Source organism: Galleria mellonella, unplaced genomic scaffold (genome assembly GCF_026898425.1).
Source record: "Galleria mellonella isolate WM207_F2 unplaced genomic scaffold, CSIRO_AGI_GalMel_v1 utg139, whole genome shotgun sequence".
Classification (NCBI taxonomy): Eukaryota; Metazoa; Arthropoda; class Insecta; order Lepidoptera; family Pyralidae; genus Galleria; species Galleria mellonella.
Window position 1 is genome coordinate 848,874 of NW_026441995.1, and position 15,274 is coordinate 864,147.

Below are 15,274 nucleotides of genomic sequence, written 5' to 3' on the forward strand. Positions count from 1 at the left end.
ACGAACGTGCAAATGTGCACCGAGGCATAGCCGAGGCACACATACGTGAGTTCATCAATGCCTAGTTATGGCCAAGGCTTGTATAGTACTTTTCTCAAACAATGCGCGGAAATCAAAAACACAATTTTACTTTTTAAGTTCAATGACGAATAACGAACAACAATAATTTTTCACGCGCCATAATGTTCCTTTGTTTTTCTTTTAATAAACAGCTTTCTATTTGCAAGCCAGTTCGAATTTTAAATAAAACCTTTTATTAGTTACCTCCTTGGTAGCCATGTTTCGAAGTAAAAGGTCATTCCATTTTTAAATTACAGGACAGATATGAGTTTACATAGTAATTTATCTGGCCGCAAAACACGACAGATATGGATTTTCATACATGTTTATGAAAATAATTATAAGTTTTAAGTATATATAAGTACACATAATAGTCAAATAAAAAAAATTTTAAATTGGATTCTCTTTTCCACGCTTAGCCTTTCATTTGGGCACGTATGAGTCGTGACTAGTACAACCAACCCAGCTTCGGAAGCACAGAAGCTACCTGGAATCTACACAGGCCTCACGGAGCGATCTCACCGTTCCGAGGATTTCTAAGCATACACACTATTCGTTAGTAATTTAAACTTTTTTTTTTACAACACGGGGAAAACGAGCATGCGACGCACCTGATGGTAAGTGACTACCGCCGCCCATGATCACCCACAACACCAGCGGCATTGCAGGTGTGCTGCCGGCTTTTTAAAAAAAATATGCTCTTTTCTTGAAGGTTATGTTGTCGTATCGGTTCGGAAATACTGCTGCTGGAAGTTGATTCCATAGTCGTCGAGGACTGAGAGAATGGTCAGCAGCGTCTCTCTTAAAACATCCCCAAAGCCTAACTGCAGTTGCCAATTTGCAAGTGTCAATTACTGGTAAATTCCCTAAGGTGGGAGCCTATGTTCAGCAGTGGACAGTTAAAGGCTGATATGATGACGATGATAAATTACCATGATGATGAATTTAGAAGTAAATGAAGTAATATAATTAAATAACAGATTCGTCACTGATTTAGTCAATTCTTACAATAGACAAGGTTATGGGATAAGCTCCCTGCCGAGGTTTTCCCAAGAGACTACAGAATGGGGTTCTTCAAAAGGGGGGTAGAGAAGTTTCTTCAGGGTCGACAACGCGCGCGTAATACCTCTGGTATTGCAGGCGTTCTTAGGCTATGGTAACCGCTCATCGTCAGGTGGGCTGTATGCTTGTTTTCCATCTCAGTGGTATAAAAAAAAATTAATCTCTCTGATCGTTAAGACAAGCATCCGTTTTATCTTCGTAACCACTTATTTTATTTTCAGCTGAATTAATTACTCTCCTCCAAACGTTAGTGAAAAATCTAATCTCTCCAAGTTAACGAAGTATAATTAATTATAACAGAAGTGCTAAACGAACCGCTCATAGGGTTAAGGGGGATTAATTATTTAATAAAATGCCCTTCCGGTTACGCCATTATCTTAATTAATTACTCTGGCACTTATCAATGCTTGGCTCTTAGGATTCTTTGCCGAAATGGCGTAAGTGAACCCTTTGTGTCTTTGCACGCCATGGAAGTCAAAATAAAAATATATTTAATTTAAATAAAGATAGATATATACTCTTTATTGTTTCCTCCAAAAGATTACAATAGTAAACTTATTATAGATACAAACAATTACAAGAAACAATCATAATGAGAAAACAATGGGCGACCTTATCGCTAAGAGCGATCTCTTCCAGGCAACCTTTAGATGGAGAGGAGTAAGTAAGCTTATAAAAAAGCTCTTCTAATCATCGTTCTTTGTGATTGCAATGTAGTTTTGGAAAGATTAACGTTTACAGTAATATATTTATATCTCAACAATTACTGATTCAATCGATTTGAAATTATTTTGGATTTTGTTGAACTACTCGCATTGTAAAAGTTATTAATTAACAAAAAAAAAAGAAATCCGCCCTTGTATCTCCAAAGTGAAGAAAAAGATATAAAATAATTATACGTTTTATATAAGTGTGTATTTGGTTATTGCAATAGATTTATTTCGTTGAATTTAAACAAATTTAATTTAAACAATAAAACTAACTAAACTACTAATTAACACACATTCTTGAACTATGTTATTTTCTCTTTCTTTCAACATATCACAGAAATAGATTTTAATAAAAACAAAATATCAAAACAATGGCTTAAATCGTGATTAAAATAATACAAAATAAACAACAATTAAAGATGTTCTTCCTTAAAAAAACCCTCAATTGTGGTTTTTCCAGTTATTTTAATTTAAAAACTGTACTACTAAGCCGATTTTGTTAAAATTTCTACGGGACCAATCTGTAAGTATATCCTTTCAGATAAAAAAAGAATTTTCCAAATCGGTATAAAGCCGACGGAGTTATGAGGTAACAAACATGAAAAATACAACCAAATTGAATAACCTCTTTGAAGTCGTTTAAAAACAGAAATAAAAACTAATGATTGTAAAAAAGAATTATTATCAAAATTAACTTTATGAGGAAAAAGAAATAATTTTACGACTACTTATTGAACCGTTAACTTACTAAGTAACAGACAAACTCACTTTCATACTCATAACATTTTTTTCACGCAACTTAGAAAGGCAAACAAGCTGACGGCCACCTGACGGAAAGTGCTAACCGTCGCCTATATATTCTGGGGGGAAAGGGATTGTTAGTGATGGAGACTGAGAATCCCATTGCTAGCAATATATCCAACCAGGTCGACCTCCTCGCGGTTCCCCCTGGAAACTATCATGGTTAATTCCTGATGAATTCATCATGATGGGCTAACTGGCCTGTTGTCATTCTCATCATCTAACTGCTCATGTCTATAGGCGACGGTTACCACTTTCCATCAGGTGGGGCGTCAGCTTGTTTGCCATTATAAGTAGTATAAAAAAAAAAAACAAAAATGTACATTCTGTATAAATACTCCTTGTTACCACTTTCCATCAGGTGCGCTATCAGCTTGTTTGCCATGCTAAGTTGCATAAAAAAAACATTACACAATTGAAAATAAATATGAATTATTTGGTAATATAATTAATACAATAAAAAATAATCAAAATAATATTATAAGTCATATATATATATATTCAAGTATAATACATTACTAACACAATAGCTTTCTAACATAATTGTATCTAACGTCAAACATTTACAGTTCAGTAAGCACTTACTTGAGTTAAGCCACAATATATTATTAACAAAGGTATGCGGGAGATTACAATAGCCATAATAAAAAAAAATTAACAATAATACATATATTTAATTCATTATCACCAACATCATCATATCTGCCTTTAACTGTTCACTGCTGAACATAAGCCTTTGTATAAAAAAAAAAAAACAGTGGTTTTGGTGACTTCACTATACTTGCCTATAGACAGAACAAGGTTAACTTATCCATAATAGATTAGTCTAGTTAAAACAACATAAATACAAGGTAAATTCGTGATTTTTACCCATACAAATGTAATAAATTGCCATCGCGGTGAACGTAGCAACCAATTTGCCTAATAATAAAATTGAACGTCGAATAATTTTGATAAGCGATCAAGGCACTCTACGAATACACCCAAAATAGGTAAATTCGTTCTTCCAAATATATTTGTTTTATGGAAATTTCAAAGAGCTTTCTAGTAAATTCTATGTAAGGAACAATTCATGGCAACTATTGATAAAACCCCCCAATAGGGGGAGCTTTACGTTTATCAGTGGACAGTTAACGGCTGAGAGGATGAAGATGGCAATTAAGGAACAATTCAATACTTAATGCCTTATTGGATACCTGACGAATATTTAGAAATAGCATTGGGGCTGATTTCGAAATGCAACTTTAAAAATATTTTTATGCTTCTCGGAAAAGCAAACAAGCTGATAGCCCACCTGATAGAAAGTGGTAACCGTCGTCTATAAATATTTGCAGTATCATGGGCATAACAGAGTATACTGTTTCGCCAATGATACCCCCCATGCGTTGCCATTCCTTAGGACTCAGGTGTTATTCCTCTGTACCCTGTAAAACCACGCCATATCCCACCCTTCAAATGGAAACACAACCATACAAACACAACTGCTTTACGGTAAAAACACGAATGGGACAGAGGTGTCCAAGCAAACGACTGTTGTACAAAGTCTACCTCTGGTATGTTTTTCACACAAAACATTTCTGATGTTAAATACAATATTATCGTTCCTGAAATAAATTTATCTTTAAAATTTACGAATATAAACGCCTAATAGTATATCAGAAATATTCCCATCACGCTCTGACATGTTTAGTCTGTAGATATCTCTAAAATTAACTAACTGTACAGAGCGAGAATCTGATTCATACATATGATTGTTTTCCAAATGGAATGTGGGTTGAATTCACATGAAGCTGATAAGGCTTGTGTTTGGGAAAATCTCGTACATTTATAATTAAATAAATATATTTCAGATCACTACATATTGCTTGGGTACCTCTGTCTCATTCGTGTTTCAACCGTGAAGCAGTTGTTTTTGCATGGCTGTGTTTCGATTTGAAGGGTGGGATATGGCGTGAATTTACTGGGTACAGAGGAATAACGCCTGAGTCCTCAGGAATGGCAACATATGGGGGGTATCATGGGCGAAACAGTGTACTCTGTTATGTCCATGGTACTGCTCATGTCTATAGGCGACGTTTACCACTTTACATCAAGTGGGCCGTCAGCTTATTTGCCATTCTAAGTTATATAAAAAAAAATATATAAAACAAAGTTCCCCATCGCGTTGGTCTGTCTGTATATACGCGATGATCTCTAAAACTACTGAACGGATTTATATGCGGTTTTCATTTGTCATTTAGTTAATTTGATTCCTGAGAAACATATGCGTGTACAATTCCTTAAAGTTTTGTGTAAAGTGGTTAAAATATGGCTACGTTTATTGAAGATGTCGGAAAACATCAATTCGTCTGGGAGATTTCATCGAAAACGCTGCCTGATCTGTTTAAAAAATAATAAAACAATGTACGATGGGATTGTTTTTTTTTATATAGGTATACAAAAAACTCCTGGATGGCATATATCTATCGTTTAAGGATAGCTAACTTTATTGATTATTATTGGTATTTCATTTGAAAGGATATATCTTTGCAGATAAAAAAAAATCCAAATCTGTTAATAACTGACAGAATTATGAGAAAAAAAAAAACATAAAAAAAATACAATCGAACTGAGAACCTACTTCTTTTTTAAATGAATTGTAAAATTTCTTAAAATCGGAAAAAGTTTTAAACAGCGGTCTCGGAGATAAGCCTGCACGAACAAGGGATTTTTATATATTATATAAAAACATAATGTTAATTATACCACTGTGAATTATTCCATTAAAAGTTTTCTAGTTTAATAGCATTAGTTTTAACTAATGGTTAACCGTTAATTGAACTTTTCCTTTAATATTTATGATTGCATTATAGTTTGTCAGTTCACGACTGGTCTTCGGTTTCTTGAGAGTTGCCAACCAAAAAAATTTGTTATAATTACTTGTTTGAGGAAAAACTCGTTTAAGAAGACTTGGACAGATATTTAGATCTACAGGGCCGAGAAAGGAAGTGAGTGGAAAGGGGGAAAGGGGCTCGTTACATCGCCAGCTTGCTGATGACAGTTGAAGATAAATAGGAACTTTTTGACAGAAGTTTAAAATATATAACCTTAAAATAAAAAGATCTAGACTCTACTAAGTAACATTTTGTATACCGTTTTGATTTATGGCTACAATTTTGTTTATAGAGACATCATATAAAACCTAACCTATTCTACTTTTCATACAAGAGTACACCATTGTTAAACTCTGACAATTAAATATCTTAATGTTAATAATGGAAGAAATCTCTTTTAGAGATAAGTTCGCCTTTGCTAACATTGTTATTAACTTATTGTTGTTACTGTATGTTTTTGTGCAATAAAGAATATATATATATATATATATATATATATATATATATATAAGTATATTCCATGTGAAGACAGATAAATAATACAATAAATTACTATTTTTAATCTTTAGGGTTTCACAAGAAGCGAATATGGGGCCAAGTTACAATACACAAGTGCAGAAGAAGGATAATTTGAAATAAAACTCTATACCAATCCGCTTGACTTTATGGTAATAGCAGGCAAATATCCTCTTCTTGTAGGAAGAGACTAGCCACCAACAATGGAATGTAAATGAATAGTATAAATATAGTGTAAGTAGAAAAAAACTAAACTTTATCTCCAGTGATATCTATAAATTAGATGATGCCCATGAATAATAAATAGAAGAATAAGCTTGGATACTTCGAATGCCAAACGAGCTGAAGATGGGAATGGTAACCATTGTTTACAGACATGAACAGCACCATGGGCAACATTCTCATGCACTACAATGTTTTTCTGAAATGTTTGTAATGATGGCCACAGTATTTAATCATTACACCGCTTGCTATCGACAAGGAATTCATTCTCACACGCTTGCATCTAAATGGCCATGTAGTGCAGTTTCAAAGAAATTTTTTTCCCGCAAATACTCAGGCTGTGAAATGAGCTCCTTGCCGAGGTATTTCCTAAAGACTACAGTTTGGGGTTTTTCAAAAAGGATATATTAAGGTTTCTTCGGGGTCGGCAATTCGCACTTGGTGCTGCTAATGTTGCAGGCATACCATAGGTTACGGTAACTGTTTACCATCGAACAGCCATATCTCACCACATAAATATTATAATTCATATTTGAAAATTTACCAACCTGTATCGGACACCAGCATACAGCAAAAACGACGACCACAACCACAACCATCCTGGTTACTTTCTTTCTTCCCCTCCTGCTCTCCGCCGATACTCTTCCCCCTGGCGCGCTCTTCCATAGCCTCGTCAGCATACACATATACAGTACGCTGATCAATGCCAGTGGGATCACATAGGATGACAGAAAGAAAGACATTTGGAAACCTAGTCTGCTATATCCCTGCTCCTCCAAAAATACACACGAAGAATGGTTTCTATGGTAATAAGCGTACTCCCTCTCTCCATGGCAAATTCCTACAGGTATCGCCGTCGTCAGAATCACCACCCAAATGCAAGCTATTGCTAGCAATGCATTCTTTTCGGTTCTTATCGACATTGAGGCGATTGGGTGTACCACAGCCATGAACCTGTCTAAAGACATCAGCACTAAAGTGTAAACTGACGCATGAGCTGTTACCACGATGAAGTATTGAACAACCTTACACCACCAATCGCCGAAAGGCCATCTTGGCATTACATAATCTGTAGCTGTGAATGGTACGCAGAATATTACAAATAGGAGATCAGCCACAGCCAGGTTTATTATTAGGAGATTGGTAGTCGATCTCATGCCAGGGTTGGCAGCAACGACCAGAACAACCAGTGCGTTTCCCACCAATCCGACAATGCCGATAAATCCGAAGAATATTGGCACAACCCTAGACACGACCTTCTCGAGTAACTCCCCATTTTCATATTCACTGCTGTAATTGCAACTTCCCAGGCTGACTTCTTCTGTAGTTAAGTTCAGGCATATGTTGTAAAATTCATCTTCTGTCGAATCCATTTCGTTAGTGTTTTAGAGTCTCATTACTTTCTGGAGAGGTGGTACCTGTAACAAAAGAAAATATTGCATTAATGGAATAATGGAACTCAAGCACATGTAGGCTACAATTTCATTTTGTTGTTAGGAAGGCAAACGAGCAGATAGTCCACCTGATGGAAAGCGGCCACCGTCGACCATGAACACCTGCAACACGAGAGGAGTTGCTTGTGTGTTGCCAGCCTTTTAAATGTAACAATTAGTATCTTTGAAGGATATGTTCTATCGGTAAATCTGTAATTTTTTCCTAAAGAGTCATGGGTCTGAGACCATAAAATACTTTCAGTCTTCCATACTAGTATAGCGAATCCAGCTGCCAAATTATTTATTTATTGATTTACTCTTTATTGCGTCACTTAAATAATAATATAAAGATAAATATCACACAATCTTTGGGTAGAGGAGAAAGAAAAAAAATACGGTAGCTATTTGGCGCCAAGAAGTGTAACTGATAAAAAAAACGCTACTTTTAATAAAACGTATGCACACCTTACATCTAATATGGACATTTCAGAATTCTTTTAAGTCATGCAATAATGTACTTTAGTTACATTTTGATGCTGTTCGAATTTTATCGAACTGCAACACTGAGAGCCTTCGTGCGGTGTCGGTTTAGATCGGCTCTGTTCGCCACTTCGTCATACGCTATACGTACCTACATACAGACATTGGTTTTATTGAAATTCAAAATGTAACTGATGACAATGAAATATTATAACAGTTTTATAATTCATTGTTTTGTAATTATTTTATAATTAGTTTTTAATTACTCCTCTCCATCCAAAGGTTGCCTGGAAGAGATCGCTTTTAGCGATAAAGTCGCCCATTATTTTCTCGTTGTGATTATTTCTTGTAATTGTTTGTATCTATAATAAGTTTACTATTGTAATCTTTTGGAGGAAACAATAAAGAGTATCTATCTATCTATACCATCACTTGTAAGTTCCTAAAAAAATTGGTGATCGATAAAAAGAAGAAAATAATTAAACCATGTTTAACAGAAATAAATACGACTTCAGTCGTGCCAAAAGCAGTTATTTTGACTTAAAACCTAAACTGTTGAACAAATATTGATAAAATGTTTACGGGATCAATTTATAAGTACACCTACCTATAGTATAGTACCTTTCAGATAAAAAAAAATTCCAAAAGAAAGAAATATAAAAAAAAAATGCCGTGTGGCTTTCCTCATGCATAATCGAAGCAGCAGCCTTCCACTTAAAACATCACTGAAAGTCTAACTGCGGTTGTCAATCCGATTGCCAAGTAAGAGAGGCCTATGTTCAGCAGTGGACAGTAACGGTTGATATAATGAACATAAAAAAATATTAACAATATTGAGAACCTATTTATTTTCGAAGTCAGTCGATAAGAACGGTTGGAATCCAAAAATAATATCAAATATTCAATTTCTCTCAAATATTTTTTGGAAAAATAATAAAACTAGTAATCTTACACTGCTTTCCTTTTACTGAATCAGTCCATCTATTCTTGGCTCTTCATCAAACCTCGATTTAATACAAGTCTTTCATTTTCGTAAACAACTTTTGTTTACGCACTTGTTATGTATTATATTATTCTTAAAATATGTTGATTCTAAGAACATTTCTCTGTGTCTATTAATAAAACTGCTTTTGTTCGTGAACGATGTGGTTGGATTCCCATTCAACTATCCATGAAAGAAGGTTGTTTGCTTAAGGATATATATTATTCTTTAATATTTATTATTTTGTCGTGTAGCCCCGGCATAGAATAGGCCACCCCTTCCTTCCTGTGGGCGTCTTCACATAGGGGAACCTAATAGTGGAGAGGTTGGTAGCTGCATCTCATTCAAAATATCACCAAAGCTTACCAGAGGGAGATTGTACAAAAGTCGATTGCTTGGGTACCTCTGTCCTATTCGTGTTTCTACCGTGAAGCAGTTGTTTACATGGCTGTGTTATGAATAATGGGATATGGCAGTGAATTTACAGGGTGCAGAGGAATAACACCTGAGTCCTCAGGAATAGCAACGCATGGGGAGGTATCATGGGCGAAACAGTATACTCTGATATGTCCATGGTACTGCTCATGTCTATAGACGTAGGTTACAACTTAAGGTTCACGAATTGATCCCGGAACTAGTCGAGCTTTCTCGATCTAATTACACGTATTTAAAATCTAAAGAATATACTTAATAATACTGCTCATAAAACATTTATATGTGGAATGTTATCTTGAAAAGTACTTCAAATAAGCTCATTTACTATTGAAAGGTTTGGAATGTTTTTATAGGTCCTACAGAAAAGCCGTCCGTGTTGGACATGTGATAAATTGAAACGTGCCACAATAGAATATTTATGTGTTGCCACTCTTGCTAAATTTACATTATTAAATTTTTTTGTTTTTGGAAAAATCTTATATTTTCTATATTTATTTATTTAACATTTTACTATTTTATTTGACAACTTATGAGGGGTATCATAGGCGAAAGAGTATACTCTGTTATATCCATGGTACTGTTCGTGTCTATAGGCGACGGTTACCACTTTCCATCAGATGGACCGTCAGCTTGTTTGCCATTCTAAGTTGTATAATTCAATTAGGTCAATTAGCCCTTTGTGACGAATTTAGCAAGACTTAATCATAATGGTTTCCAGGGAAACCGCGTGGAGGTCAACCTGATAGGGTATATTGGTAGCAATAGGGTCATTATACCCCATTACTAATAATCCCTTTGCCCCCAGTATACACGTAATAGATGAAGAAGGACATAGGTTACTTGTCATTCCGTTTAGTCAGGAAATATAAGCCACTCGTGCAAAACGAAGTCGCAGGTATGAGCTAAGAAACTAGTAAACCTCCTGGGCTTAATATGGCTAGATAGAAAATACACATAGCGACTAGGCCCATACTCAAAAACTATGTGCCGATTTTGTCACCATGAGGTAGAAACGCCGCAGCACATAATTTGTGGCTACAGCCCACTCATGCACAAACGATATATTTCCTTTGGAATATACACTTTATATATCTCAGGATGAGAAGATAAAAGACATAGTTGCTAAAAACGTTTTGAATTTCCCATCACTGACAGGAATTTGGAGCGAACTTTGTAAAGGGCCAGCACAATAAACCATAGGGGTCGCAGTGTTATTTTTTCTGTCTGAAAAAGCTCATTTCTCAATAAATATAATAAGAAAATAAATAATCTTTGTTATTCAGTTACAATTTTTTTTTATACTACAAGTATTATGGTCGAAAACAAGCATAAGGGCCGTCTGATGGTAAACGGGGTTACCGTAGACTATGGACGCCTATAACACCAGTGATGTCATTAACGCATTTCCGAATTAAAAGTAAAAGATCATATCTTTGAACCAGATAAGATTTGATCATCAAGAGTTCTACTTTTACCTTTGTTGATCTATTCTATAAAATAAAAATATAAAAAGAGGATGGTTGTTTTTTGGGTCAAAAAAACACACCGTGAGACCCTTGAAACACGTGTGTGTGTGTGTGTGTGTGTGTGTGTGTGTGTGTGTGTGTGTGTGTGTGTGCGTGCGTGCGTGCGTGCGTGCGTGTGTGCGTGCGTGCGTGCGTGCGTGCGTGCGTTCGTGCGTGCGTTCGTGCGCGTGTATATATTTATTTATTTACACTTTATTGCACCAAGTAAAAAGAGAAATAACAAATACAGTAAATATTAATGAGAAGTGATACAAAAGGCGGCCTTATCGCTAAGCAATCTCTTCCAGACAACCTTTGGGTAGAGGACATTGAGAAAAAGACAAAGAATAGGTAAGTATAGCTTTATATAAGAGAAAAAAGTTTTAAATCGTTAAAGTAGTTTTTTAATTTATCCATTATAAATTACAGATATTGGAATTATTCTCGTAACAGTTGGTAATCGTTTATTAGGTAACACCCCATCTTATAAAGGGCCCCAACACGTTCCAACATAATGTTTCCTGTACCACCCATTCCTACCTCGGACCCGTCGTCAATCCAAGCTTGTTCTCCCATTCGCATTACTTAATTCAAAGTAATATTAGGTGTATCCTCAATCTTAACCGACATCTCGCCTCACAGTATACTCATACATTATTAATATTGTTATAAACAGGGCCGAACTAACCATGCCAGGGCCCCTAGGTAATGCACGCTTTGTTCAAATAAATTTTAATAAAAAAATATTTAATAAAAAGTAGTTCTTTTTAGTAAAATTTTGTGGTATAATATTATTCTACATACCACACCATACTATATCAGCCGTTATCTGTCCACTGTTGAACATAGACCTTTCCCTACTGAGGAATTTGCTAGTAATTGTCACGCTTGGCAGACGGGTTGGAACCCCGAAATTAGGCTATTGTAATATTTTAAATATTTAAGAGGGACGCCGCACCCATATCTCGATTATTCTACATAACTACTTAAAATTCGCTAAGAAATATACTCAAATATAATTATAAAATACAAATAAAAAAAGGCTTTTATACAAATTGAAAAAAAAAAATCATTGTTCGTTTGATAGATACAAATATATGTCTTCAAATATATGTTTTCAAATGAAACAGTTTATTATTTACCAAATAAATGAAAGAAATCAAAATAAGAAACTTTCACGAAAAACTTTTTTGTCAGGGCGCAGGGTCCTTAGCCTATGAGGGGCCCCTAGGCAGTCCCCTACACTACCTAGTGATTAATCCGGCCCTGGTTATAAACACCAGTGTATATAAATATATCTTATTTACTATTACCATAGACAATCTCATATATTGCTAGGTTATTAGATACAGATCTGGATAAATATTTCCATAATAAACATAGAATTATTTACCTATACATTTGGTTCATTATTCAGCCTAGAAATTGGAATTCCTAAGATCACATTTAATATTGTAGGGAGTCGTAATTATCATTTCAGCCATTATTCGTCCACTGCTGGACATACCTACCAGTGGGAGATATTGTACAAAAGTCGTTTGCTTGGGTACCTCTGTCCCATTCGTGTTTCAACCGTAAAGCAGTTGTGTTTGCATGGCTGTGTTTCGGTTTGAAGGGTGGGATATGGCGTGAATTTACAGGGTACAGAGGAATAACGTCTGAGTCCTTAGACATGGCAACGCATGGGCGGTATCATGGGCGAAACAGTAAACTCTGTTATGTCCATGCTACTGCTCATGTCTATAGGCGATGGTTACCACTTTCCATCAGGTGGGCCGCCAGCTTGTTTGCCATTTTAAGTTGTATATATACACTTTTATTTTTAAATAAATTAACATATTTGCCCCATCAAAAGCATTATGTTTACATTACCCGTTCAAATTAAAGAGCTATATAACTGTTATAAGGCGGGAACAAGAAGCTACATTTTTTATTTTATTCGTTTGCTCGATGACGTCATTCTATTGATGAATAAATGAATGAGTATACTTTATTTGCATTACACAATATAGGAAATAAGCAAGACAATTTACTAACACAACGATACGATTGTACCATATAAGTACAGTAAGGCGGTCTTATTGCTGAGAGCAATCTCTTCAAGACAACCTTAAGGTATATTCTTGATATTTCATAACACTAACGTTCATTTCTATATCATTCTCGTTTAATACAATTGAAGTCGTAATTTTTTCACGAAGCAAAATGTACTTTATTCCAAATTCAAAATCAAAATTATGTCAAAATACGATTATGAATATACGCCAATTTTTATCGTGTCTTTGGGAATTGTAATGACTTTGTCGCGATAAAAGCATCATCGTCTTCAAGTTAACGGCTAGATTAATATAAAATGCTCCATCTACGTGGCGGAGTCAACGTCATAGATATGTTAAGTAGGCAATCATACGTGAAATTGGTGTCGTAAAGCGACCCAAACGCGTGTTGGATGCGTGAACAACATGCGATGGCTTATGATTTTTTCGACAACGAATCGAATTATGAAAAGAGGTTTTTTTTTATGATACTCAATGGTAAACAAGCTAGTGGTCCACTTAACGTAGGGTTGCCAGAGCGATTTTAGAATTTATTTAAATTTTAAATATATTTTCCCCAAATTGATAGGATTTCTTTCACTTTTACCCGACAAAGTTGTGTCCATTTCCACTACGTTTTGCCATGTAACCACAAAGCGAACAAGATAGAAAAAAAAGGAGTTCTTAAAGTTTTTTTTATACGACATTTAAGCTTTTGTTTTTTCACCTTCATTTATATATTTTATGTATTTATATATCGCTACACGGTTTAAAAATACCAAAACTGTCTCATAATTAACCAAACTCCAAGCCCATTTGATTTTACTACAAAGGTTTCATATCAAGAATGTTTTTCCCAAAATTATGAAAACAACAACCAATCTGACAATACTAATCCAACGAAAAGTAGTAACCGTCTTTGAATTTAAAAAGCGGGTCTACCATGAAATGAAGTTCCGAATTTTCGGTCTCAATTTCGTTTTTTTGTTAATATCAAAAGCGGGCCAATAAATGGAGTTTAACATTTCGTTCGACATACATCCTATCATAAAAGTTCAAAGGAACGATATTTAAACATTTTTAATATTTCCAAACGGCATGTATTATGTAATTTTAAGATCAAATTTGTGTTTCGTTTGGCTCCGAAATTTCGGATTACATTTCATGGTAGGCCCTCAGTACTAGACATGATACATCACTGAATACTATGACACCCATTGCAACGCCTTGCATTGCTATAGTATTATGCCTTCGTACCATTCACTACCATTCCCACTCTTCAAATCAGTCTTGCAAGCACAGCTGTTTTATGACAGAAACATGGGGTTTTTATGACATAGGGGCAAACGACTATGCGTTTTGCCTGATAGTAAGTGATTATCATCGTCCATAGGTGGTCGCAACATAAGAGAAATTGGAGATGTGTAGTCCGCCTTTTAGGGCGGAATATGCCTTTTTTTTGAAGTTTCAATGTAGGATTAGTTGGGAAATATTTATTCTGGAAGTTGGTCAAATGGTTAAAAAATTTATTGTGACTGGATTAAGCTATTATGCATTTACAAAAATTTACAATTAGTAATATTTTGAGATATACAATCGATAGATTAGTTCCTATCTCTGCGTATCATTTATCGTTTGATGTTTTTTTTTTTTTAGTAATATTGCTTTTAAAGATAAAAGCTTTTAATTTTTTACCAGAGGGAGACTTTGTACAAAAGTCGTTAGCTAGGCCACGTCTATCCCATTCGTGTTTCTACCGTAGAGCAGTTGTGTTTGCATGGCTGTGTTTCGGTTTGAAGGGTGGGATATGGCAGTGAATTTACTGTGTACAGAGGAATAACACCTGAGTCCTCAGGAATGGCAACGCATGGGAGGTATTATGGGCGAAATAGTATACTCTGTTATGTTCATGGTACTTGGTTTTACAAACTTTTATAATTACAGTAATTGTTGGGTTCTTTCGACATGCAACGCAACACAATAGTTCATGTAGAAAGAATCCAGCCTACTTGCAGAAAATAGCCAGGAAAGCCAAACTGCGGTTGACAAACCGCCCGCCTAGCGTGAAAAAATTGAAAAAGTGTAAGTAAAAGAGGCCTATGTTCAGCAGTAGACGGTGATAGACGGCTGGTATGATGAAGATGAAACCACAATAGTTT

General features: G+C 35.2%; 1 protein-coding gene across 2 annotated transcripts in view; it reads right to left on the reverse strand.

Annotated features, from left to right (window-relative positions):
* The window catches only part of LOC113511459 (allatostatin-A receptor), a 168,461-nt gene that overhangs the window by 15,135 nt on the left and 138,052 nt on the right, over positions 1 to 15,274 (reverse strand). For both annotated transcript variants that reach the window (XM_052903377.1, XM_052903378.1), the window contains one exon: positions 6,793 to 7,662. In XM_052903377.1, the coding sequence (XP_052759337.1) occupies positions 6,793 to 7,617 (825 nt within the window). In that variant the 5' untranslated portion in view covers positions 7,618 to 7,662. The remainder of the gene's footprint in view (positions 1 to 6,792; positions 7,663 to 15,274) is intronic.